The 26,261-nt window shown below is 59.3% G+C and overlaps 1 protein-coding gene across 6 annotated transcripts in view; it reads left to right on the top strand.

The window, feature by feature from the left end:
• TMEM104 (transmembrane protein 104) overlaps positions 1-22,264 on the top strand; it is a 51,623-nt gene extending 29,359 nt beyond the window's left edge. For 4 of the 6 annotated variants that reach the window (XM_025047127.1, XM_025047126.1, XM_025047123.1 and 1 more), the window contains exons 10-11: positions 4,915-5,008; positions 19,613-22,264. In XM_025047127.1, coding sequence (XP_024902895.1) covers positions 4,915-5,008; positions 19,613-20,373 — 855 coding nt within the window. In that variant the 3' untranslated portion in view covers positions 20,374-22,264. The remainder of the gene's footprint in view (positions 1-4,914; positions 5,009-19,612) is intronic. The other 2 variants (XM_006912248.3, XM_015589796.2) reach the window with 2 other exon arrangements.
• Positions 22,265-26,261: the final 3,997 nt, after the last annotated feature.

Here is a 26,261-nt window from a genome sequence, read left to right as displayed (position 1 = left end):
TTCCCTCAGCCCCCTCATTAATGGAATGAGGCATTCTCACCTGCCCGGTGGTGACCTCACCGATGGCCCTGAGCATGACAGGAAGGCGTGCGTGTGCGAGCACTTTGCAAAGTGCGGAGGGGACCGGGAGCACTGGGCGGTGATGCTGTGGGACATCTGTGATGTGGTGGGGTGGTCAGCAGTGACAGCTGGGAAGACAGGGCTGAGGTTGCCCTGATAGGTACACAGGGCAAAGGCGGGACCAGAGACCGTACAGCCTTGCACACTGGAGTCCAGTTTGGGATTAGCTCCAAATTTAATTTTCCATTTGCCTCTCTGACCGCCTAAACCCGCAGAGACATTTGGGGACAGGGAGAGGGGTGTCGAGCCGCTTTGCCCTTGTGCTCCGATGCTGACGCACTTACTCCCGCTTTCCCGTCTCATACAGTTAAGCAAGGGACGTGAGACTTGACCAGTCCTGGGCTCAGAGTGTGTGGAACAAGTTCGAGCTCTGCTGGAGCCTTTCCTCTCGAGCACGGTGGCTCTGGGGCTAAAACGTGAGCCGAGGGAGGCAGGTGGTGAGTGCAGCTCTGCCTCAGCAGGTCTGGGTCGGGAGTTCTGTGTTTAGAGATCCAGTCTACGAGGCAGCTCAGCGTGTGTGTGTGTGTGTGTGTGTGTGTGTGTGTCCCCCCGTGTCCGTGTCCGTCCATGTGTGTGTCCCCACTCCGCAGCTGGGGGCTAGCTGCTCTGAACCATGCCCAAGGGGAAAGTGTGTGTGTGTGTGTGTGTGTGTCCGTCCGTCCGTGTGTGTGTCCCCACTCCGCAGCTGGAGGCTGGCTGCTCTGAACCATGCCCAAGGGGAACGTGGCAGCTCAGTTAGTGACTGGGCCTTTGGTTCCCAGATGCCGTCCGTCCAGCCTGTGGGGGCGTGAGCATCTGGGTCTCAGCAAAGCCACCGTCCTGTCGGGCATCTGTCCTGCGCGGATGCTGAGGGGCGCATTTCCTTCATGCTTCCAGTGAGAAGGGGGCTGGGAGTTAGTTAGATTAGGACTCTTTATCCCCACTGTCCTTGGGCTTCACTTCCGGCAGAGACTAGAGAAGTGTGGCCCGTCCTGGCCAGCCCCGCCCTCCAGGCATGTGCACAATTCAGCCCTCCTGGGGGCGGCGCTGTGCTGGGCGCTGTTGGACAAGACACAGCTGGTTCCAGCGAGGGACGTCAGAAGACAACCGCTAGGTGAAGGGGTGGGTTTTTGGGTGGGTCTGAACGGACAGCAGCACTTGGTCCAGCAGAAATGAGTGAGCAGCAGAGGCCCGGTGGCAGGAGGTGCTGAGCGTGTCAGGGGCTGGAGGTTCTGGCGACGGTGTGTTCAGAAACGAGGTTGAGGGCAGCGGCTGGAACCTGATCACGAGGCCACCGGACTTTGTCCTCTCTGAAATGACAAGCCCTTGAGAGTTAAGAAGAGCAGCTGTGGCTGGCACTGAGCGACACTGGAACCAGCTGGCCCTGGGCCCAGGAGGGAGAGGACAGGGACAGAGGGATTGGGACGGATTCCCCAGGGGACGGTCCTGAGCTCGCCCCAGCCCTTTGCCTACCTGAGTCCTCTTACGTTAGGTAGCATTTCCTTCGTAAACCCCCACTACGTCCCCACCCCAGGCCCACCCAGGCAGGGGTCAGGAGCCTTTGCCCTGTGCTCCCTGTTTCCCATTTCTACAGCTTGAAACCAGACGAGACACTGTTCACCAGCACAGGAGTGAGGGAGGACTTGGGGGTTGTCGGAGTTTGTTGGAAGTTTGGAGCCAGAGCGAACGGAGGTGGGCGGTGCGCTTAACCTGCACGGAGCTGGAGGGGAGGCAGCTGGGTTGCGCCTTAGACCCCATGTCGAAGCCGGCACACTGCGAGCCGTGGCCCCACAATGCCGCTTGTGCCTCGGGAACGGGAGCCGCCGTGGGTCCATGGGGTCTGGCAAGGTCACCGCAGGGCGTCTGGCGCACGGCTGAACTCACTGACCCAAGAAGAAGGCAGGACGTGAGTGGCCCCATCTGCACCCTCCCCGTCTGTCTCAGGCTTTATTCCCTTGACCGGTTTGAAATTTTCATTAGAAGTCAAAGAATCGTTCTTTTCTTTCTTAATTTTGTCGAAGAAGCACATTCGGCTGCAGCAGTCGGCGTGCCCGCTTCCTGTAACGAGCTGGGTCAGGAGAGTCCTTGAACAGAGATGGAGTTTGAGCTGATCAGTGGCGTTCGGGGGTTAGGAGCCAGCTAATTTATAATGTCACACAGGCTAGACGAGAAGGCCCAAGAGGACAGACAGGCTGTCTCCCGGCGTTTGATTTCTTCATTTTGAAAACGAAAGGGAGAACAGAGGTGCCACGCGTGGCTGTTCGGCACTCAGAGGTGAACGCCGCCCGGGCCAGGCCATCAGGGCACCGGGGCCATTCCGCCTCCCGCTCCCCTTTGCCTCCCCAAGACCTTGCAGCCCCCGTGGCGGGCGGCACGCGCTGCTCCACATCCTCCGTCCTTTCCCAGCCTGGGCGCCGGTCCCTGCGGCCACCGAGTCTGGCTCTCACTGATTGGCAGAGGACACCTGTTCCGTACTTAGCTCCAGCTTGTGCTGTGCGTCTCCGTCTGGGTGCCCTCTGACACGTGAGCCCGCGGCCCCGTGCGAGGGCTGCTGCCGTGTGGCAGTCTGCGCGTGCTTCCGCTGGCTGAGTGGCCTGTGCCCCCCCCAGGTCGTGTGCCCGGTCACGATCCTGGGCATTAAAAGGAAACGAAACCACGTCCCAGCTGCCGTCTGACAGGTGTCACAGCTGTTGTTGACCAGTCGAATCTTCCACGAGAGCCCTTTACCGCCTGTTCCCACTCTGAGGACAGGCCTGCTTCCCCTTGAACTGGACGGGAGGGTGCCAGCGGGCGTGGACCCTGTCCGAGCACCTCTCGACTCTCGTCCCCATCACTCAGCTGGCACCTCACATGCACCTGTCTCGGGTGTGTCCATGTGCTCGCTCTCTTTAAAGACACGGATGCTTTAGCGGGCTGGGATCCCATCTGGCAGGGTTTTATAAAATGGTCCCCCTGTGTCTTAGGATCTTGATAAACCTCTTCCGAGGAGGAGGATGAAAATGGAGTGACCATCTGAGAAAGGACTGTCGGAGGAAAGGTCCCGTCGAGCTGCAGAAGCAGAATCCCCTGCCTGCCTCTGGGGCTGATTCTCTTCTCCCCTGTTTTGATATAGCGCAACTTTCTGAAACCGGTCTTTAGGCTTCAAAGATGAGATAGGACCAGGGAAGACCAGGGGTCCGGTTTCGATCAGGCCACGGTTACTCGGGAACTCCAGGGGCTGGGCGTGTGTTCTGCCGCACGGCAGCTCCCTCTCCCGTCCTTCGGAAGAGAAATTCATCAGTGGAAAGTTTCCCTGAAGTAGTAATTTTCCTAAATGACTTGCTGATGGCACTGCATACGGGCCTGCTCAGAAAAGAGTGGGTGACTCTGCACCTTCCTGCGGCCCCAGCCCCTCTCCCCGGGCCTGAGGGGGACCAGTGAAGACTGCAGTCTGTTCCCTCTGCCTCCCCAGTCAGCCACAGCCTGTTGGAGATGCTTCTCTACCCCCCTCCTGAATGGAAGCAGAGCTTCTCGGCAGAAAGCTCTCTCCAGAGGTCTGCCAGCCCCGCGGCTGCCAGAAGGCCTTATCCCCCCCAGCTAATTAGAGCCTTTTCCTTAAGCGGCACTTTAGTCTTTCATGTCATTCATCCTCACAGCGATAATGGACTTGGATAAGAGGTCACAGCTTCTCCCACATCCTGCTCTCCTTGTGCTGGGGGCGGGGGAGGGACGGGCTCAGCCTCCCCTTCTGGGGAGCTCCCGTCCTCCCGGCACAGGCGAGCCAGCTGGGGACTGGCCACCAGGCCCAGCAGCTGTGATGTAGTCACCCAGATCACAGGGCCAGGGCCTGACTCCCGAAAGTGGGCCCGCTCCCCACTTTCGGGCCTCCCAGCGTCTGCTGCATCTCCAGTGAGTGTCATTAGCATTTCCGTGATAAAATGGCACAGTGTAAATGTTAATAAGGTCTGATGCCTCTGCCGCTTCCAGGCGGCAGATTGGAAATGGTGCCAGATTGGAAATGGTGCCGTCATCGTAACCCCAGCCAGCGGCTTTTAATTCCTCCGCTCCCCGAGCACCCCGCTTGGCATGGAAACCGTGGTCTCCCTCGGTTCCCAGCCCAGCCGTCGCCACCGTGCCGTGTTTACCCCCTTTACTTTTGCAAAGAGGGTTGAAGTTTCCCACAGACCAGTTTTCTAAGACGGCCTTTGAATCCTTTTTTTTTTTTTTTTTAAACAAACACTCATTCTCCCCTGTTCTACAAAAAGGAAGAGGACCGAGGTGCTGGCAGGAGCCCACCCCTCTGGCCGGACGCCCACTTTCCGCCCGGCCCCTCCACGCTCGCCCTCCTGAACGCGGCCCCTTCCTTCCTTGGGGCGGGACGTTTCTCTGGGGGGTTCGTGCCGGAAGCCACCGGCTCTGGTTCTCCAGGGTTCCCTCTTCTCCTTAAGTGGAAACGTGGCTGATTGGTGACATCCTGATCGATCCTTTGAACTCTTCAGAACAGTGTCCCCTCCACCGCACCGCGCCACACCGTCAGGGTCCCCGCGTCCTTTCTCCCCAGTAGGCCGTGAGGGCTCTTGGTGCTCGATGCCGGGCTGTGCTGAAGTGAGCAGGTGACATCCCCAGGATGTCGCCTGGGACTTACCTGGCAGTCCCAGTGTGTCGAGTGGCAGAGAAGCACAGCCCTGGACCCTGGAAGCTCATGGGTGCTGCTGTCTGACCCAGGGTCAGCACCGGCCCTGGCCTCGTGGGTGGGGCGTCCTCCCCACACCGTCGGTGCCCTGCAGGCCGTCCGGCCTCTGCCCCACCCCGCTCACTCTCGTTTTTGTCGCCCAGGCCGTCTTCACTCTCCTCCTGGGGCCCTTTGCCTTCTTCGACGTCCAGAAGACCAAGTACCTCCAGATCCTGACCTCCCTGATGCGATGGATCGGTGAGTCCAAGAGACATCTCGAGTCCCCCTTGTCCCTTCCGTCACCTGTCCTAAACCAGCTGAGTGCGGGCTTGCAGCGCCGCCGGAATGGGGCACGGGCCCCATGGGCAGGAAGGGGCAGGCGCTCTGCCTGCCTTGTTACTGGTGGGGGAATTTAGTATCGAAGGAGTTAAGTCACCTTGAGGTCACATAGTGCAGACGGAGCTGGGGCCAGCCTTTTCACTCGCCCGTGCTGGGTCCTCGCAGCCTTTAAATGCCCTGACCCACGTCACACGACTGACCGCTGAGCCCTGAAGCCTGGGTCGGGCTCTGCCCACCTCAGGGCCTGAGGGTGGTTTCTCTCTGCGTTCTTGTGGGTGCATGTGAAGCAGGCCCGTGAAACCAGCAGGCTGTGGCCACCACCCACTGCGCCGTCTGCAGCGCCTTCTGACTGATACCCCGCCGAGCAAGAGCGCCGCTGTCCTCGGGGAGTGTGGGGGTCTCTCCCCTCACATCAGGGTGCAGGAGGGAGCCCGTTCATTCCGCGACACCATCCTGCCAGCCACCCAGAGGGGCAGGGCTGCTGACCCACCGGGACCCAGGACAGGAGGGCGTGGAGCCCCAGCTGCCCTGTCGGCCGGCACGTGCTCTGGGATCGGTTTCACGCCCGTTTTGGTCTAAAAACAAAAATGCTGTTGCTGTTCTGGTCGGGGCTCCCCACTCCTGACCCCCTTCTCCAGCTCCCTTTCCCACTGCGCACCCCTCATCGGGCCTCAGGCACACTGCGTCTCACTGGATGCCAGCGCTCAGCACCAGGTCATGACCAGCTCAGACAGTTTCTGATCCAAGTGACCTCTGGCTGTTCTGGCACCTCCCATCCCCTGGACCCCCCTCCCCCCAGGAGGAGCCACCGCCTCACGGGAGTCCCGGCATCTTCAGTTAGAAGGGGTGGCGGTCATCCTAGCCAGCTCACGACTCGGAGAGGCTCCCGCTCTCCTCAGAGGGGACGATGATCAGCTCTAGGACGTCCTGCCTCGGCTTGAGCCGGAACCACCAGCCTGTAGCGTCTACCCACTCTCGATCCTTTCTTGTCAGGCAGTGAGCGCAGGACCGAGTCATCTGGGGTGCGAGCGGTGGGGCCTCTGTAACTCGATGAGCCTGTCCATCACCATCCAGCCGAGACAGGGAAACGGGAGGACACCCAGCGGGTGGGACTCGTCTGCCCCATTCAGTGGGTCTGACCCTAGTCTCATCTGCAGGCTGCTCTTCCCAGATTTCATTCACAAGCTCCAAAGCTCTGGGTTAAATTAACATGACCGCCTGGGAGAAATGAGAATTCGCTGCGTACAAAGTGAGGGTCACGTGAGCTCCACGGGCACGATGTTGGGATGGAGCCGCCTCGGGCGTCAGGAGGGAGCGCGCCCAAACACTGGGGTCGGCGCTGTCCACCCTTCCCCTTCTAAGTCTGCTCATGGGGAGTATTTGAGAGCCCTAGCGACCTTCTGAAGGAGTTTTCTCAGTAAAGCAATGTTTGGGGGAAGATGTTCCCCCTTCTGGCTTCCCTGCCCCACTCTGTCCTCGGGTCCCTGAAAGTTAGCCTCTGCCCCCCCCATTGGTGGTCTGCGACCTGACGCTTCCGCGGTGGGAGGGGGCTCGTTAAGCGCCGGTGTCTGGTTCCTCTCCCGAGGCAGGGAGGGGGGCAGGCGCAGGGTGGGGAGAGGTGTAGGGGACGCCCGCGCCAGAGCCGCCGTGATGGATTCCCATGTCAGCCCATGAGGGATGGCCGCCCAGATAATGACAGTTAATGGCTTCCGGAGCACCCCGGTGCCTGTTTAGCGTGACGCACACATTCATTAAAAGGGAGAAGGTGGTAAGACGGAGAGAGGAGGCTGACAGAATTCGAGGCTTCCCCAGACTGGGGTCAGCACAGCTCCCACCCACGGAGGAGACCTGGAGCTCCCTGTGCCACAGGGGCCTCGGGGACATCTGGGAACAGCCCTGCCCCCTTTCCATGTTGGCGCCTCTCCGCCCCCAGAGCCGGGCTCACGGAGCGGAATCACTTGCTTCAGACAGTGGACTGCTCTTTCGCAGGGTGCGGGCAGCCCATCCCCTGGTGACCCCATTCTGCCTCTCCCTCTCCCTCTCCCAGCCAGGACCCCTCCCACAGGGACTGCAGTGGGGATCATCTGGGTCTCCCCCACTGAGATTCTGGGGCCCTCGGAGGCAGTCCCCTGCACCGCAGCACAGCAAGGTGGCAGTGGCCTTGAGAGATGTTTGGCCGTAGAGAGGGCTCGAGGTGGAGACCGGCTCGTGAAGGTCATCCACACTTGGGTTTGGGCGGTGACACTGCTGTCTTGACATCTCTGTCTCTGCACGTCATTTGCCTCTTTTCTCCCTTGATCTGAGAGAGAACCAGATGGCAGTAGCATCTCCAGAACCTTCCTCCAGGGCTCCTGCTGGTGACAGCACAGGCAGTCACCTTTCTCCTGGAGACGCTCAGACCTCTGGACTTGAAAAGTAAACCTCTCTGTGACACAAAGCCCTCTGAAATGAGAAAAAATCGCCTAGTTAAGTAAATGAAAAGATAGCCCGGTCTAGGCCTCAGTCCCCAGCTGGGGGCACTGCAGCCACCTGGGCATTTTCCCTTGTGGAGCAGGTGGAAGACAGCAGTGTGGCATCAGGAGGGGGGAAACAGACAAGGACCCCAGCTCGGCCGCCTCGTGGGAGGGACCACGTCTGCGCCCGGACATCTGTGAGCCCTCTGAGGAGGCCTGTCTCCTGGCCCAAGCGCATCCCAGGTGATTTTTCTAGAACTCCTCCAAAGGCAGTGAGCACCAAAGCCCTGTTTGTCCTCTCAAGTCTGCACCCAGTTGTCAGTTTGCAGTGAACCTCCCTTCCGCACGCACCAGCACACTCCGCCGAGAGCGAGAGAGAGAGAGAGAGAGAGAGCGAGCGAGAGAGAGAGCGCGCGAGAGCGCGAGCGCGCGCGCCGGGTGTGGAGCTCAAGGTGGCGATAGCTGGCTTGGGTTCTAGGAAGAGAAAAGGGAAGAATGAGCACCAAAGGGACCGGAAAATCATAACGTTCTGAGCCAGAAACTTTCTTGTGCTTAATTAGCAATTTGTTCTGCCATCTGTTGAAATGAGACCTGGGAGGCCCGCAGGAACCCGCCCCAAGCAGAACCCCCAGAGCTCAACACAAGCTGAGAAGCCTTGAGGTCCCCCCCAGGCTTCCTCTGTGTCCTCCTCCAGAAGCCCCCCCCCCATGCTGCCCAAATGGGATGGAGAGGGTTCGATGGCCTTCGCAGACAGCCTCTTGTCCAGGAACGTGTCAGGATGCGTATGTCAGGCGCCAACGTTGATACATTTTTTGCTCTCCAAATAAGTTCTGGTCAGTTCGGGAGATCCAGATTACAAATGCCGATTGGTGCAAGGATGTTCTCCGATTGCGCTCTGGCAGGTGAGGCTGTTGTTCAGGCCCTAGCGGGCTTCCTGACCAGCCCCGACACTGTCTGGCCGCTCACCGCCTGCAGCCACTTCAGGTCAGCTGCAGGCCCAGAGCAGACAGCCTGGGCTCTGGCCCGGGGGCCCCACCTCCCATTCACTCCCGCTGCACCTCCTCCCTGTGCTCGCTTCCACGGGTCAGCCAGTGTCCACTCGTCACATGCACCGACGGGCCAAGCCTGCCTCAGCCGGGGTCCTGGTCTGGCAGCAGCAAAGGCAGGGCCTCCTTCACGGAGTAGCCGTGAAGATAAATGGGATCGCATGGGAAGTGCTGTTAGCACAGTGTCTGGCACCGCCGGCCGCACGTTAGCCTCGTGCTGTCCTCAGTGTGCTTCCCTGCCATCGTCATCTCGGCCGTCACGCACCGAGAGTGGCCTCAGAACAATCTCTGCGGAGGCCATGAGGTCAGGGACTCGTTCTAAGCCACCCCCAGAAAGAGTTATGGCTCTGAGTGTCTCCGGTGAGACCTTGAAGCATCACTGGTCAGCTCCGTACAGCTTCCCCTGTGCCCCACCCCAGCCCTGGTCCCCAGGGCACACCCGGCAGGGCGCCCTCCTGCACCCCGCCAGCCTCCATTCCCACTGCCTTTGAGGAAGCTTGAGCCCAAGAAAAGGAAGAAGCGATGTGGGGGGCTCCCTCTGTGGCTTCTGGGTCTCGCTGTCAGCAGACCAGGGACGCTTCGAGACACGGCCAAAAGTCTTGTCCTTTGTGCCCCCAGGCCCAGCAGCTGTCGCTTCAGAGCCTAAGCCACTAAAGTGATGACTGTAGACGGTTCCCTGGGGACAGCCAGCAGACGCCTCCCAGCTGGGGACGTGAACAGCTGGCTCAGCTCGGGACACCCCATTTGGCATTATTAAAAAACTGATTCTTTCTAATAAAGACCGCTCTGGAGCGCGGCAGGGCCCGGGCCTGGGCTGTCGAGGACCCGCAGGGCCGCCGTCCCCCGATTGTGTATTCAGAGCAGCTGCCACACACACTGTTCCCGGCTCGGCCTTCCGCTCAAAGTGGGTCAGGCGCCGTCCTCTCCGGGCGAGCGTTCACGGATCAACTCGAGCCTGCCTCAGGAAGCTGCTCGGCCCTGCTCTCCCCACCCGCCCCCGGCAGGTGCCCTAGATCTGTCTTCCAGACCAAGCCAGGGGAGAGAGGTGGGACTCGGTGGTGGTGGTGGCCCAAGTGGCAGAAGGTCCCCAGGAGGAGACCATCACCTGGGAGGGAACAGAAGGGCTCTCTGGTTTTACCTGTCCCCATAATTATCTGTGGCCGCTTGGCTGACTCCCCTGCAGATCTGTGCCTGATCTCAGCAGAGTGTCTCCTGGTGGGACTGCTCTGATCTGTCACCATCAGCAGCCAGGGGTCTCCTATGTCTGGGCCATCTGTTCCTGTCCTGTGGGTTCAGCATGCCAGCTTGGTGTGTGCATTCCTTCACAGCTACTCAGTGCTGTCCACTCACTCAGCTAATGCTTCTCAGAGGGCCGGGAAGGACCCCCCCCGCCGACCCTTCCCAAAACGAAGGCACCCGTCGGCCCCTCTGAGCAGCCAGCCAGCCCTGTGCTCTGTGCCCACCCTGGGCCGTTAAGTGTCTAGCTTTCCATAGTTACGCAGCCAGTGGAGGGAATCTGGAAAACCTTTATGTGTATGTTTTGGTCTTAATTTTATTCTTGGTTTTCTAAAAGTTCTCTCTGTAAACGCAGAGGACAGTTTAAAGGAGTGCAACCCAGGGTTTCTGCCTTAAGGCTCTCAGGGTAGAGTGGAGACTTAATTAAAGTTTGCTAAAGAGCCGGCCACATGCCACCGAATTACCCCTTTCCTTAGCAGCAGGACTGACCTCAGAGCCCAGCCTGGCCTGGAGCAAGGCCGTTGCTCTTGCGGCTGCAGCTCTGCTCTGCATGTGGCTGAAATGTGCGCTGACCCGTGCGCTGACCCCGCCATCGACAAGGACTCCTGCTCCCCCGGGAGGTTGGCAGGCCAGCTGCCTGGACAGCGACAAGGGAAGGGAAGATAAGGCCCGAGTAGCTGGTGGTCAGCGGGGCGAGGTGTCTGACCGACGATGGTTACAGGTGCCTCTGCAAAGGTGGCGGCTTCCCTTGGGCCAGGGCGACCTCAGCCTGGGCGCAGAGTCAGGCAGCCACATACGACTGCGGAGCGGGCATGGCCCACAGCAACCCTCAGGCCCGGGAATTTACATCCAGACCAGGGGGCTCCAAGTGCCCCGTCCCCACACCACCTTGCTCTTGGATGCGGCTGTTACTTAAGAGCTGCCTCGCCTCGGCCACTGCCGCAGACCACAGGCCAGGCGAAGTACACAGCCGCAGTTTACTTTCTCTCGGTTCTGGAGGCTGGAAGCCCAGGACCGAGCTGCGGTCGGGGCTGGTGCCGGCGTGAGCTTTCTTCCCGGCTCGTAGACGCCACCTCGCTGCGTCCTCACAGCCCGTGTGCGCAGGGCGGGCGCTGGCGTCCGTTCCTCGTTAGATCAGGGCCCACGCCTATGACCTCATTCCACCTTTCTTACCTCCATCTAGGCCCCGTCTCCAGGTGCAGTCTCACTGGGGGTCAGGGCTTCAGCATAAGAACTGGGTGGGGGAAGGGTCAGTTCATAACAAGAGGAAAGAGCTGATGGCCTTCGGGAAAGGTGACAGCGCCCGAGTTTTACGGTCCAGGCTCCGGGGAGATTAGGCAGCCAGCAGCCATAGGTCCCTCGGCTCTGCCTTCCCAGCGATTCCAAACTGAGCTGGCTCTGACAGCTTAAGAATGAAAGATGGAGGCCCGACACTCCCGGGCGCCACTTGCCACACTTCGAGGGTGTGGCAAAGTTGAAGGACGAAGAGGCCTGGGCTCCGTTTCCTGCTTAAGACTTGATCGCTTCAGAGACTCACACGCCTGCCTTTTATCAGCAACCTCCTCCCCCTGACACACTTGGAAAGTGGAAGGCTCTGCTCTGCGCCCTTTGGGATAAATAATTTAGCCACGGAGTCGAACCTCAGTCTTAACTCGATTATTTAAACATCCTTCACTTCTGCTTCTGTGCTGATGACGAGGAGGAGGACAGAGACGGGATCCTCCAGAAATGACAGGGGCTGACCCAGCGTGGGAACGCAGTCAGATTGGCTTTAAATCCCCACCCTCCACTTCAGCAGAATCCCAAGTGATTTGTGTGAGTCGTTACAGGCAAGACCAGCAGTCACAGAATGTCTTCCTGGACCCAGATAAAGCTGACACTTTTAGAGGCCGGCACGTCTATGCAGGGGGCTTCTCGTTTTTCCCGAAGGGAATGCCTCCCAGCCAGGGGCGCGTATGTCCTGTCGTCTCGGGACGTGGAAGGCCTGTGGGAAGGTGGGAAGGTGACGACTGGGGAAGGGTGAACCAACTGGAGCCACAAAGAACCCAAACAAAATTTCTTTGCCGTGTCACTCAGCCCAGGAGAGAGAGAGCACGCAGCCAGAGTCCCCCCGTAGGACAGAGTGATGAGGACGGCTTGGCTTCGTGTGGCCTTACATGGCGAAGAGCTGAGGGTTGTTCTGGTTCACGGAGCGGGAGTGAGCAGCCTGTACGGGGGCCTCCTGGCCCCACCCCGCACCCCAGAGCCCTAAAGATTAGTTAACACCTTGGCCCGAGATGGAAGCAGGGGACATTCCTGGGAAGAGTCATGACTGCAGGGTCACTGCTATGACCCCGGTACCCTCCTTGGAGCAACGGGAGTTAGACGAGACCTAAGGATGGGCAGGGTGTCCTGCGTGCCTGGGACCTGGGCGCTCAGGGTTTCCGCGATGGTAAGAGTGGCATTTACGTGTTTCTGAGCACTTGCTGTGGGTCAGGCTCAGCCTGAGTGCTTCGCTGCATCATCTTCCTCATCCTCTGAGTGCCCCGTGATCATCCGCCCCGAGATTGCAAAGCTAAGTGGCAGAGTGAGGAGTTGAACCCAGTGTCACTGGGAACTTGAGCTTGCTCAGAGGAAAGCAGCAGCTTCCCGCCCTCTGCCTGCTTCCTGGGCTGAGCTTCCACTCACACCCCCAGCCCCGTGGGTCTCGTGAGCCTGCCGAGTGGTTCTCCGTTCACAGTTGGTCCTGTTGTTTAAGGGACAGTTGCCCAGTCACCTGTTCCTGCTTTTAGGGCCAAGAAGCTGCTTCGTCTTCAATGGCTCTCGGCTCAGGCCGCTGTTGCCCCATCAGCCACTCCCAGCCCTCCTGAATCCCAGGGGGCCCAGCAGAGCTCTGATAACCCAGCCTAGGCAGAGACAGCCCCATGCACCGGCACCCTCGGAGGGCAGCGAGTGGTGGAGGAGGAGGCTGGCACCAGACTCTCCCCGGGATCCAGCTCCCTGCCCAGAGCACTGGTGCCCAAGCGGGATGGGCATAGCATGGCCATCCATTATCATTAGCTCTGGCGTATGGAGTCTCTGCTCGGAGAAGAGAATGCCGTCCTCCCAGCAGCTGCCATAATGTGTGGTGCCACTTCACACGTGTCACAGCCCGAGCCACCCACGGGGCTGGGAGAACAGCAAAGTGTTTGGGGCAGCCCAGGCTAGGGCCAACCACAGCCTCGGGGCACCTGGGGCCAGTGGTCAGAGTCGAAGGGGTAGCTTCGCAGGAGGCAGTCCTTTCAAGGCAAGACACCGTGCAGCGTGTGGGAAGGGCCTGGGGCTGCTGCCTGGGGGAGTTGTAGGCTTCGCCCCGAGCTCTTAGAGTCGTGGCTCTGCATAGTTGTGCACCCCTCACCTTCATGGACGTGTCCACCTCCTCCTCGCTAACAGCTGTATTCCTTACTCTTCCAGCACCTGCAAAGGTGGCAAGTGGCGCTGGGGACAAGGCCTCAGGGGCACAGGCCATCGGGCAGAGCCCTCCTCCAGGGTTCCAGGAACTCTGTTCTAGCTCAGGCCTTTACCAAGGTGTCCCTTGACTCAGTGACCCAGGACCATAGGCCACTCCCAAAGGACCCGCAGGCCCAGCCAGTGCCTCCCCTCTGCAGGACAGGCCACCCTGGTGGTCACAGCCCAGGGGGACTCAGAGCCGATTTGTCCTTTAGCTTTTCAGGAAGGATGAGTGCGGTGTCACACCTTAGCCCTAGGCCTTCAGCGCTCCTGTAGCTCAGGTCAGAGTTAGGAGACCTGGGCTGAGGTCGGGGGCAGGACGCAGAAATCTTTCAAATTCCTGACAGGTCAGGTACTTCACAGACACACACACGCACACACATGCACACACGCACACACGCACACACGCACGCACACACACATCTCCGCAACGCACACGGTCACAGTAAACCCACATTGCCCACTCGAAATACAACGCAAACCACCTGGGGCATTTTTCATTTTGTGGCAGCCATGTCTAAAAATTTCATAATGTGTATGCAACCTAATATTCCTAATAGACCTCTTCAACACGTAGTCAATATGAAAAAATAACGAATGAGCTTTTTTACATTCCTTTTCACACTGAGTCTGAAATCCAATGTGCTCTACACGTTAGCACATCGGTTTAGACCAGCCACGTTCAAGAGCTCAGTAGCCACGTGTGGTTCATGGCTTCACAGCCGTACACGCCTCTCAGTGCTTCTCCGGCAGAGCCCCTCGGCTTCACTGCCACCTGCTCTGAGAGCCCTGGGAGCTTTCCGGCATGCCCAGTGGTACCCATTCCACAGCCAGTCTTGGAGAATGAGCAAAACCTTAAAACCGTCCTGAGGGATTGCGTGTCCCATCGTCACACATTCATAGTGAGAGCTTAATGCGGGAGAGGCTCCTGGGAGGGCTCTGCCCTGCCCCACTGCAGGCTGGGAGCGCCTTGCTCCACGCTCCCCAACTCAGGTGGTGCCTGAGATGTCCTCAGCCCATGCCAGCCCCACACAGACCCCAGAATTCTGTAGAGAAGGCGGAGCCCTTCCTAGTTCTCACCCCCACTCTGAGCACCATGGCTTCGTGGCCACCGTGGTGCCAGTTGGCCACTCCATGCGCTGCCTGCTCCTCCCCCAGTGCAGGCCGGCACTTCTGAGCTGACCCAAGGATGGTTTAGCGCATGGCGGGCGGAGCTGGCCACTGGCAGCTCTGACTTCTGCCTCCACCCGGAGAGGTAAACTGGGCTGCTGGGTGGACTTCCCGGAAGCGAGCATCAGAGCTTTGGGCCTGACCTCAGGCCCCTGCTCGTCCTCCACCTGGCCCCACAAACAAATCAGCTCCGACTCCCATGAGGTCTTGGCCCGCTTACGGCTTCACTCACGAGGCCCCAGGGTGAGCGGTCGGGGAGAGCCGGGGTATTCAGGGAGGGAGGGAACCAGGAGAGGCTGAGTGCGCCAGATTTGGTTTTTGGTTTGGTTTTTTTTTTTTCACGTTCACCCCCTTTTAAATTGGGACCTCCTTTGCCCTCTGGTAGGAGTTCAAAGGGTGTTGGCTCACCTGCCCTACTCTGCAAAGGAGAGAGGCCTTGAGGACAGACAGACATATCTGAGGCAAGACAGCTCCTGGCCAGGGCTCCTTACCCAGCTCTTCCTGGCAGAAGAAGGCAGGAGGGCGGGAGGCCACTCCCGACTGCTTTAAGAGCCTAATTGATGACTCGTTAAATGTTACGAGAACACATCTTGGTATAAAATATTACCTTGACTGTCACACTTGCCGTTGCCGATATCCCCCATGACAGAGCTGATATTGATGTGGACCAGTGACCTGTCTGTGTGGCCTGTCCTGACGCCCGTTAACTGGACGTGCCTCAGCTGGAGGAACATGAGCCGTCCACGTCCTTTAGATGGTCGGGTCACTCCTGGCATAGATTTTACTTTTCACCTGACCTCAGAAAGGGAAGGGAGATGTCTTCTTGAAGCTGTCTGCTCAGGGCTCAGGGTTTGTACTAAGATGAGGACTTGCCTTTGGTTCCTGTGTCTCCCTCCCAAGGAGTCAGATGTGCGGGAGAGTAGGGAGCAGGCTGCGGCTCACGGGGAATGGATGTGGTGAAGCCAGCCCACCGAACTCAGAGCAGCCGTCAGAACAAGCCTGCGAAAGCAGCACACCTCTTCAGGCCAAGTCACAGGCTGGGCCGGGCGCCTGGAGACAGAGCGATGCTCGTGCTGTGGGTGCCCCCCTCCGCCCCCGCCCCCCCGGGGCCTGCAGCGCATCCCTCCTTCACCGAGAGGAAGTGTGGCAGCCACAGGCTTGCAGAGTGGGACAGCCCGATGGGTTCTTCCAAATCAGGTTCCCATGGCTGATTCCCCCTGTGACCCCCCGGGAGTGTTTTGCCCTCGGGCTTGGACACCTCCAAAGATCTCACCATCTGCCCCGGCAGCTAACGCGGCCGTAATCAGTTCTTTCTTTTGTTGTAATTTGTATCCTGTCACCTCCCGCTAGTCCCACTGGACGGCAGGCTCCAGAAGGCCGGGACTGTATCACTTTAGCCAGTGCGCCGCCCCCAGATGCCCAGAATAGTGCCGGCCGACAGCGGGCACGCGGCACAACTTTGTTGAATGAATGAATGAATGAATGAATGGTCCCAGTTGAGCCCATAAGTTACACAAAACAAGAGCAGTTATTTTTTTATGGGCTGTTACTTCAGATATTAAAAGAGACGTTTCCTGTCCCGCTTCATCACCTTGCAGCTGCACCCTCCAAGGCCCGACATTCATTCCTCATGTGACATGGGTCAGGCCCTCACCTCTCCTGCCCCCCATCCTCCCCAGCAACTCACTGCACCCCTTGGAGCATGACTTTCGGTGCAGAATGCGGGTGGATGTGGACCGTGACCCTCGGCCATCTCATGGGTCCTCTGAGCCTGGCTCGTGAGGGCCAGACAGAAGCCGAGGCCAGCCTTGCCTTTGGGGGACTACAGGTCCTGGTCACCAGGGTGTCAGAGAGCGCTCACTGCTCTGTCCACCTCGGTGTCCACCTCCGCCTCCCACACTGCCTTAGCCAGGTGGGCGAGAGCTGTCAGCGCCGGCCCTCGGCGTCAGCGTGTGCACTCGGGGTCCTGGCAACGCTCGTGAGGGCCAGACAGAAGCCGAGGCCAGCCTTGCCTTTGGGGGACTACAGGTCCTGGTCACCAGGGTGTCAGAGAGCGCTCACTGCTCTGTCCACCTCGGTGTCCACCTCCGCCTCCCACACTGCCTTAGCCAGGTGGGCGAGAGCTGTCAGCGCCGGCCCTCGGCGTCAGCGTGTGCACTCGGGGTCCTGCTCCTGTCGCTCACAGCCTATCATCTTGGTTTCATCTTGATTTATTACCAGACCTAATGAGTTTTCGGAGCAGCTATCTCCCAGGGATGGGACAATCAATCTAGAAGATGGCAGGTGAACTTGCTCATCTAGCAGCCAGGGGAGGGAAGGGCCGGGGCAAAGGAGTGTGGTCACAAGGCCAGGGCCTGGGTAGCACGGGGGAGCTCGTTCTCACTCTAGTTCCAGGACCCCTCAAGGCTCGGGCTGCCCACACCCGGCCCTCCTGCTCCCCTCCCTTGCAGCACGGTGTTTCGGGTGTCCCTGGATTCTTTCGAACTTGCTGACTTGGGGACCAGGTTGGAACATTTTCCCCTCCCTCTCCACGCCAGAGAGCAGAGCCCAGCACCCGCCCTATGACCTCGAAGTATTGGGGGGTGGAGACCAAAGGGCCCCTGGCCTGGAGAACCTACTCTCAAGGTTAGCGATTATTGAGGAGCTGCAACCCCATGAAGCTGTCTGTTTTTAACGCTCCTGGAATCACCTCCCAAGAGTTTCTGGCATCGGAATTCCTGGACAGCCAGCCCTGGAAGGTAGACCTGTTGTTTTGCAAATAGACTTGGTTTGATTAAGAGAACAAGATGTGTGGCTAATCTAGGTGGTAGCGGTATGTGGTAAAATTAATTGCAGCAGGAAGATTGTGAGATAAAGTTTCTTATCAACCGGAGCGGACCCCTATTATAGGTGTACATTCTTGAGGGGCGGGGGGCATGCATGCTTTAAAAAATCAGTCTCACGTCTTTAGAAACCTGTTTCATAAACTGGTTTATTCACAATAAGCAGAGCCCCCAGTCAGGGCTACCTAGACTGCCCACAAGCCAGTTTCTGTCTGTGTTTCTTACAACCTCTTGGAGATTTAGGGCTGAGGAGGAAGGTGAGCAGACAGGCGCTAGCCAGCACCCCAGCCAGAGAGAGCAGCGGTTAGGAGGTGCTCACATCCCAACAGCCTTCCTGTATGCCCCCCACACCCACAGCCCCTAGGCCAAGGCCAACAAGAGACACGAGGAGTTCTCCACCCGCCCCTCTCAGAGTCCGTGCCGGCCTGGGCCAGGGGTAGTGCCAGGTCATGAGGTGACACTCCGAGATGGTAGAGACATAGCAGGATTTGAATCTTGCCTTACAGCGGCCATCCCTTTGCCTTGACCCCGGTGCCCTGCCTATGGTGGGAGAACTGTCAGCTGTAGCTTCTTGAATAGCTCATCACCAGGCAGCCCCAGGCCCCCAGTCTTCCACCTATAGTCACCCTACCCACTCAGCTCTGCTTCGTAACCCTTTCTGGCCCAGGACAGACACCCTGGCACAGGGGACCCTTTCCCCACCCCTTCCAGCCTTGCCCCGGCGTGCCTTCTGCCTCACATCCTGCCCAGCACACTCCCTGTGGTACGGCTTTTCCAACATATCTCTGCCCTGCACACCCCTCCTGCACCCACCCCCAGAAATCTGACGGGCCAGGCTCTGGGGTCCTGGGCTCCCGGAGGGGGCAGGGAGGCCCCACGGGTGTCCTGTCACACACCCCCCTACCCCCCCTAGAGGGTTAAGCCAGAGGCAGCTCCTGAGCTGAGACCTAAAGGGAGGAACTGGGTGGCCGCTTTCCCCTTGACTGACCAGAGCTGGGAAGATTTGTGATGTCCCTGGGGCAGCAAGAGTCATGAGGCCCTCGGAGTCAGGAGCGGCAGGGACTGGGGCGGGCTGGAGAGTCGGAAACAAATCATCTTCTTTATTGGCAATTTTCACAGGCCTGTTCGCCCGCCCCCTCCTCTCCTCCTGTCCCCGACCGTGTCAGGCAGCTCTGATTAAAAGTAATAGATGACGGTCTCATCGATCCCACTCCCAATTGTCATTGGGGGAAGACAGTCTGGCTTCTTGTGAGTCCCAGGAGAAGAGAGCCAGGGGGTGACATGTGGCCTGGAGGGGACAGTGAGGAGACCCCCAGCCTCCCACTGGGGAGGTGCCCTGAGCCTCTGAGGGGCCAGCTGGCAGCTAGCTGGCCTCTTCCAACCCACTGCTCCTTCACGTTTGCCTGTGTCGCTCCTCAAGAAATGGCAAGTGTCATCATGGGCTTTACCTGAGGGATTGGGGAGAGTCAGCCAGACCCGTAAGTGTGTCTGTCTGAAGGGGGCTTACGCTGGAGCACTGGCCCCTGGGCCGGCTCCAGGTGTGCGACGCGGCCGGAGGAGGCCCTTGCAAACGGCTGCTGGGCGCAGCCAGCCTGGAGTCCTGTTTGCTCGGAACACATCCCCTTCCCCCTCTGCAGCAAACCCAGGTCAGAGTCGCTTCCTTGTCCCCTACCGGTGCCACCAGGCCCTGAACAGAGCCATGTGCCATTTGCCTCCCCAGCCTTGGTTTGCAGTGCCATTTCCTCCTCGAGTGGCCACGGTGCCCTCCTGCCTGGTGTAGGCCTCGGGTGCCACTCGTGCTCAGGGCTGCCAGCCAGCGCTCTCCCATTTCCCCTCAGGTGACCTCTCGGAGGCCCTTGGCTGAGGAGGACACCTCCTCCCAAACATTTTTCAAACCGAGAGAGAGAGAACATGAGCCCCTATCCATGCCTGCTCCCCGCCAGCAAGCTGGCAGAGCGACCCCCTCCCCCACCCCCTGCCACCCAGAGCGCCCCGGGGGGCGGATAAGGAAGCTGGGTAGCTCCTGGACAGGAACGGTCCCCACCCTCCCTCCGAGCGTGCCCAGGCTCCTCCCAGGACTGTCCCTTACGTGCTAGGGGTGAGGAGGTGAACAGGACAGGAAGAGGAGATGCAGGGACATCCATGAGATCGGTAGCCACTGCTGACCTGCCCCAGAATGTGGCCGTCGGTGTCACGTGAATTTAACGTAGTTTTAATTAAAATTTAATTTCTTGCTCACGGGGCTCCGGTCCCTCGCAGGGGCCCCCAGACCAGACACTGCCGACAGCCCTTCCCTCCCCACTGCCTGACGCCCCTCTCGTTCTCCAGCTTTCGCCATCATGATCGTGCTGGCCCTGGTCCGCATCGGGCGCGGGCAGGGGCAGGGGCACCCGCCCCTGGCTGACTTCTCCGGGGTCCGGAACCTGTTCGGCGTCTGCGTCTATTCCTTCATGTGCCAGCACTCCCTGCCGTCCCTCATCACGCCGGTGACCTCCAAGCGCCGCCTCACGCGCCTGGTCCTCCTGGACTACGTGCTGATCCTGGCTTTCTACGTCCTGCTGTCTTTCACCGCTGTCTTCTGCTTCCGCGGCGACAGCCTGCTGGACATGTACACCCTCAACTTCGCGCGCTGTGACGTCGTGGGCGTGGCCGCCGTGCGCTTCTTCCTGGGCCTCTTCCCGGTCTTCACCATCAGCACCAACTTCCCCATCATTGCCGTGACGCTGCGCAACAACTGGAAGACTCTCTTCCACCGCGAGGGGGGCACGTACCCCTGGGTGGTGGACCGCGTGGTGTTCCCCACCATCACGCTGATGCCCCCGGTGCTGGTGGCCTTCTGCACCCACGACCTGGAGTCCCTGGTGGGCATCACGGGGGCCTATGCGGGCACCGGCATCCAGTACGTCATCCCCGCCTTCCTGGTGCACTGTTGCCGCAAGGACACCCAGCTGGCCTTCGGCCACGGGACCCTCAATAAGCACAGGTCCCCTTTCCGCCACACCTTCTGGGTGGGCTTCGTGCTGCTCTGGGCTTTCTCCTGCTTCATCTTTGTCACGGCCAACATCGTCCTCAGCGAGACCAAGCTCTGATGGCAGAACGTGTCTGCGCCGAGGGGTCGGGGCCCCAACCTGGCCCCGCCCCGCCCTCCCCACCTACAGAGCCAAGATCTAGTTGCCTCCCAGGTCCCCATGGGGCAGGCGAGGCCCGGGTACTTGGAGGGGACCCTGCACGTCTCCAGCTGGGGATCGTCTGCCCACCTGGGCTTCCGCACAGCCTGCACCTCACCTCAGCGGCCAGGGCAGGTCCTCATGCCCCGCCCCCCGGGGCAGCCCCCTGCCAGCCAAGCGCACAGCAGGACACGCGGTCGCTCCCAGAGTCCAGAGCTGGTTACTGGACTCAACCTCTCTGCTGTACACACTAATCCCATCCCCAGGGGCTCGGTCCTCTCCCTGCACGGTGGTGACACAGTGCATCTGTTTATACCAGATTCCACGTCCCCCTTCTCCCTCCCAGCCCCCTCCCACGTCCTCGTCTGGGAAGTCTGCCCCACTGGGAGCTGCCGCCACCTCGGGATGGATCCCAGGCTCTCACCCTCCTCCCCACCGGGCCTGCCCGTGACAGGCTGGGCCCACCTTCCCGCCAGGCTCGGCATTGCCGGGGAGGGCCTGACCCGCCCCAATGACGAGCAGGAGGTGCTAACTGGCACTAGGGTCCCTGGCCCAGAGCTACGAGGGCCCTGCTGTGGGCGCCAGTTCCTCTCCCGGGCTCCTGAGCCCATGATGACTCAGAGACAGCGGCCAGGAGCAGCCCTTCCATGGGACACAGCAGCTCGTGCACCGGTTTAAAGCCTGGAGTTTGTGACGCCTGAAAGGGATCCTCTGCTCTCCCGACTGCTCCGCTGGGCCTCTGGGGGCCTCCTGCAGTGTGGGGGACAGTGTGTAAGGGCCACTGGAAGGAAGCTGCTCCTACCTGCTCCACATGACTTGGGAGTGCCCTGGCCTGTAGTGGCGAGCGGGTCTGGTGGTTCCCACCTGTAAGAGGTCAGGCCTGCCCCTAGTCCCTGCTCCAACACTAAAGATGGCTCCCTTTCAAGCCAGACTGGGTGCTCAGTGTTCACACACTCCGTGTCCCTTGGGCACCATGGGGTGAGATGGGGCACCGGCCACCATCCCCATGGAAAGAGAGTCAGGTTCCCATCCACCTCGCCAGCTTTTCGTGGTCCCTTCCCTGTCACAATCATGCATGCGTCTGCGGGAACAGCCGTCCTCAGAAACAGGTGACTCTAATGAACTCTGCATTTTCGATGTGCCTTTTCCTGCTTCAGGACCTGGGGTTCGTTCCTGACCGTCCCTGGCTGCCTCCAGCCCCGGGCCTAGTCCTACCCGTCCTGGAGCCCAGAGGGGCTTGGCCAGGAGCTGCCTCTCTGGGGTGGGGTCTCAGGCCCTGCCCCTCCCTCTGGATTTCAGTGCCTTGCTCAGTCCTGGATAGGGAACTGCAGCCTCCCCCGCGTGGCTTCATACCTTGAACAGAGCGGCCGCACTGGGCCTCCTGGTGGTCTCGGGGGAGGGCAGAGGGACACATGAGTTTGCAGGAATATGGGGAGTCCACAGGCAACACTACCCCACACCTTTCACCCCCAGCAGCGCCAGCCTGTGAGAACCCCGTGTCATACATAACTGGCCATGATCTGCTTTCTCTCATCACACATTTTCAGTTCTCACAGCTTGTACCCATGTGTCATCATTTTCCATTCACCTGAAATCTGCCCCATCTGCCCTTGTAGCTTCTTTCCAGGAGGCCCTACCCTGAGGTGGGCAAGGCTGGGTGGGCTCCAGGGTGGCCCAGCCCCCTGTGGCTCAGACCCTCCCTGGAGCTGCCCTGCCGAAAACTTGAAACATCTGTACTTAGCCTTCTCCAATTACGTTCCCTTTTGCTTGAGAACAGATTAAATCATCCTGCCGCCCCAGGCTCCAAACCAGATTTTTGCCGTGAATTTATTAACATCATAAAGCGCAGGTTGATTTATGTGACAGTCTGGACCCACAGCAGCTGAATCTGGTGGCAGTGGCATTCCCCTCTGAGCTGGATGGCCCCAGTCCCCGAAGGAATTGACCTGAGGTGACAACATCACTGATGGCAAGCTGGGCGCTCGTCACTGCCGCTGTCTGGGTCCCTTTGCTTCTCCTTGTTCACCTGCTCTCTGTCCTGCTCGAGGTCAGGTGGGGTCACCTCCCTCTCTACTGCGGAGAGCCAGAGGGCTTGGGGCCAGGGGAGGAGAACATGTCCCCATGGATGCTTGCTCGCCATGTGCATTGAGCACATTTGGCTGTTTTCACATCAGCTTGATGAGATGGGCAGTTGGGTCATAGTTTCCACTTTATAGAGGGGCCGGCGGGGGGCGCAGTCAGTAGTGGGAGGGCAGAAGAGGGTACCAGCCCAGCCTGGCCCAGGTACAAGCGTCACTTTAGAGGAGAATGAAAACTCAGAGCCTCCACCCGACATCGTCTGCCCACACTGCCCCAGACTGGCCCCGGGGGCAGGCCAGGTCAAGGTGGGAGCCAGTGTTCTCCGCCTCGTCCCCTGCCGAAGCGCTGGGGCCTTGTGCCACTGTGCCCGCCGCTCCTGTCTGTTCCCTCACCTGAGGCCAGAGAGGCAGCTACAGGCTTATGGATGGGGCAGATGGCAGGTGGCAGGCTGGGAGGCACTGCTGAGTGCTGGAAGGTGGGCAGTGGGCACCTTGCCATGCCCTTAGCCACACAGCTGTTCTTGCCACATGGGGGCTGGGAGCAGCCTTGGCAACAGGCTGAGGCAAAAGTCACAGAGGAGGGAAGACAGGAGCTGCCCAAGGGGGAGAATCTGGCAGTGCCAGGCCCTAGGGCTGCAAGACCCTGGGCAAGCTGAAGGCTGACATCACGCCTGTCTGGGGACCAGATATTTGAGCAGGGCTGATGTCTGACTCAGCCCATGCTAAATGGCCACTGAAAAGCCAGCTCTTCCAAGACCCAGATCCAGCGCTTCAGGTGGGGCTCATGGTGTCAGAGAAAGGGAGAAGTAACATCTGGTATGTGCCAGGCATGGTTCAGTGCTGGGTACTTTCTGCACAGACCTTAGCGGCAAGACTTAGGGATCAAATGTGGACCTAGAAGTCAGACCCACCCCTTACAGGCCGTACACCTCCATGCGCTCCTCCCATCATTTGTAACTTGGGATAATACTACCTGTATCGCCGACTAAAATACTGAGCTTACTTAGTGCCTGGCACAAAAGTGCTCAATAAAGCTATTCTGTGCTGATGTCGACTACCTTGTCACATGCCAGCCATAACTGCCCTGGTAGCCACGGGCTCTCGGACTCCCTGAGGACCCCTGGTTTGGATACCCAAACCTAACTGGTTTCATAGTCTCCTAATTTAGTTGAGTGTGTTCTTGTAGCCACTGCCCGCTACAATTCAGAAATGGGAAATTGGCCTAAATTCTTCAGGATCTAGAGGGCTTTGAGAGGGGATGGTCTCGTCCCCAACCCCCAGGAAACTTCAGGACACCAGTACCCTTTCATATAACCAGACTGGAGCCAGATGTCCTAACGGAGGACAACATGCCCGCCCTTTCCTAAGCTCTGAGCCCCTCCCCCACACACCTGGCTCCCAGGATCAAGGTGGTGTGGACCTTGAGCTGCTCAGTAAAGACAGGGAGGAAACACAGTGACAGCAGCAGGAAGGACCAGGGTGAGATAGTAAGAATGTCCTCCTACTGAGGGCCTCTCCTGTGTCCCACCAAAAGAATAAACGAGCCTTGGAGTGTCTGGGTGTATTCAGCTCACTATTTGCCACACAGGCCCTTGTTTATGATGACTGTACATCTGTGGCCTCTCGGACATGGTCAGCTCCTTCCTGTCCCCTGCCAGGCTTTCTGCCCTCCCCTCGATAGTGCAGGACCCTCCCTCGGTCCTCGCTCGAAGGGGCAGGGGACATTGCAACTCTGAGTAGGAGGCTGAAAAGCCAGGCCAAACCAGCTCCAAACCTGCAAGAGGCACCCTTCCTGCCCCTACTTCCCATGGGGCTCGCTTCTCTCCAGAATCCATTCCTAGAGAAAGAACGAGGCAGCCAAGAGCCTGGCCCCAGGAGCAGGACTGGTCCCTCCTCGGAGCCAGCCAGCAGCAGGCTCAGCTCCACATTTGGTTTTTAATTACCTTTCCAGTTCTTGGTTATTAATGATCTTGGGCACTGAGCGGAGAGCAGCCTGGACCTCGTGACTGCTCCCAGCCTCACCTGCTGTAGCCTTCCCCCCAGAGCTGCACTCAGCCCCAGAGAGGGTGAGGGGTCAGGGGCTGGTGGCCCACGATTAACCCTCTCGTGACCAGTGGCTGCAACCAGGATCAAGCTCCTCTCCAGGGTTCTGGCCTCTAACACTCCCCTAGACTCATACTTGCCACCTGCGATGGAGCCTCCAATCATGGACCTGGATCCACGAAACTCCATAGGACAGAGAATACGAAATTGATTGTAGTGGACAAGACCACCCATTCTCGGGGGAGTCAGGCTCTCCAGCCAAGAACGGGGGCCAGGGGATAGCAACATCCCCCACTCTACCATTTCAGCTCTAAAAACCAAACAAAAAAACTTCATTTTTCAGGGCCCAATCCCAGTAGTGGAGCCTTGGGAGACTGAAGATGGAACCAGCAAAGAGCTATGTAGAAGGGCACTGGGCAGCGGCTACGACATAGTCTTGGCACCCAGCTGCCCTCCCCGGCCTCCCCCCTATGCTCGTTTCTGTCCTGCCTCACCCAGCTTGTCGAAGACAGCAAGGCCTCGGCTTTTACATGCTGTGCAGTTAGAAGAGGGTCTGACAAGACCGGTCACGTTCACTGTGCTTGTGGAATGAATGGAAGAATGAGTGCTCGCTTGCTTCCCGGAGTCATTATGGCAGCTGAATGTAATCGCAGATGTGGAAACATTGAGAATTGTAAGCAAGAGCCATCAGGCCCAGAGCCGATGACATGTGACAAAGAAAGGAGGTAGGTCTGGGAGCCAAGAGGGAGGATGAAGGGCTGAGACTGTAGGGCCAACTCTCTGACCTCCTTTCTGAGGAGTCCCAGCGCCAGCAAGGCTGAGCCGTGCTTGACCCCGGGAGCCACCTATGCCAGGCTTCCAGAACCAGCAGGTAGTGCATCGCCCTGAACATCCACCATGGAGAGAATGCAGCCAGCCAGGGCCCGGGAGAGCCCAGCAGGCTCCCCACAACAGACCTCGCTCTGCCGTTCCCACCACGACACTGTCAGGCTCTCAGGTGGGCCCTTGGCAGGATGGGACACCCACAGCCCCTGGCACCAGACTCTCTTTTCAAGGAGACTGAAGGATGAACTCCATCCATCACCACCAGAGCCCCTGTGCTGAGCACATTTGTCACCTCCGGCACCAGGGTGGGTGGTAGCTGGCACTGAATACCAAGTGGCTTCTGCTGCTGGAGCCCTCTCACAGCCTCACCTCCCAGATGCTCGCCCAGGGGGAGCCGCCTGCTGCTCTAGGCAGACACTCTGCCTGAGATACTCCCATGATGCTCCCGTTGCCCATGGGCTGTGATGCGCCCCCTCCGGGGATGCAGAATGAGGCAGCCAGGACCAGTGGGTTGTAAAAGTTTGTTTAATGTCCCAGCGCTATGAGAAGAAACACCAGCCAGCAGAGCAAGGACTGCCCCAACCCTGAGTTCCCGCCTCCGTGCTCCCATACGGACGCCCAGCAGCCATGACCAGGAACTGACTAACAGCAGGGCAGGGAGACCCCACCGTTCCCTGTGACTCCACATCCAGCGGGAAGGGCTATGCATAATAGGACAGTACAAACTGAGCTCACACCAGGACCTGAGGCTGCTGGAGTCACTCAACTGCCCATGAAAGACATCACTGTCACTGGGGTCCCATGGCCAGGACTTCATGGCAGAAGTCAGAAAAGTCCAAGCCTGCCTGCCCCCTAACCCGGCAG

Source organism: Pteropus alecto, unplaced genomic scaffold (genome assembly GCF_000325575.1).
Source record: "Pteropus alecto unplaced genomic scaffold, ASM32557v1 scaffold134, whole genome shotgun sequence".
Classification (NCBI taxonomy): domain Eukaryota; kingdom Metazoa; phylum Chordata; class Mammalia; order Chiroptera; family Pteropodidae; genus Pteropus; species Pteropus alecto.
This window is presented reverse-complemented; position numbering and strand designations above follow the sequence as displayed.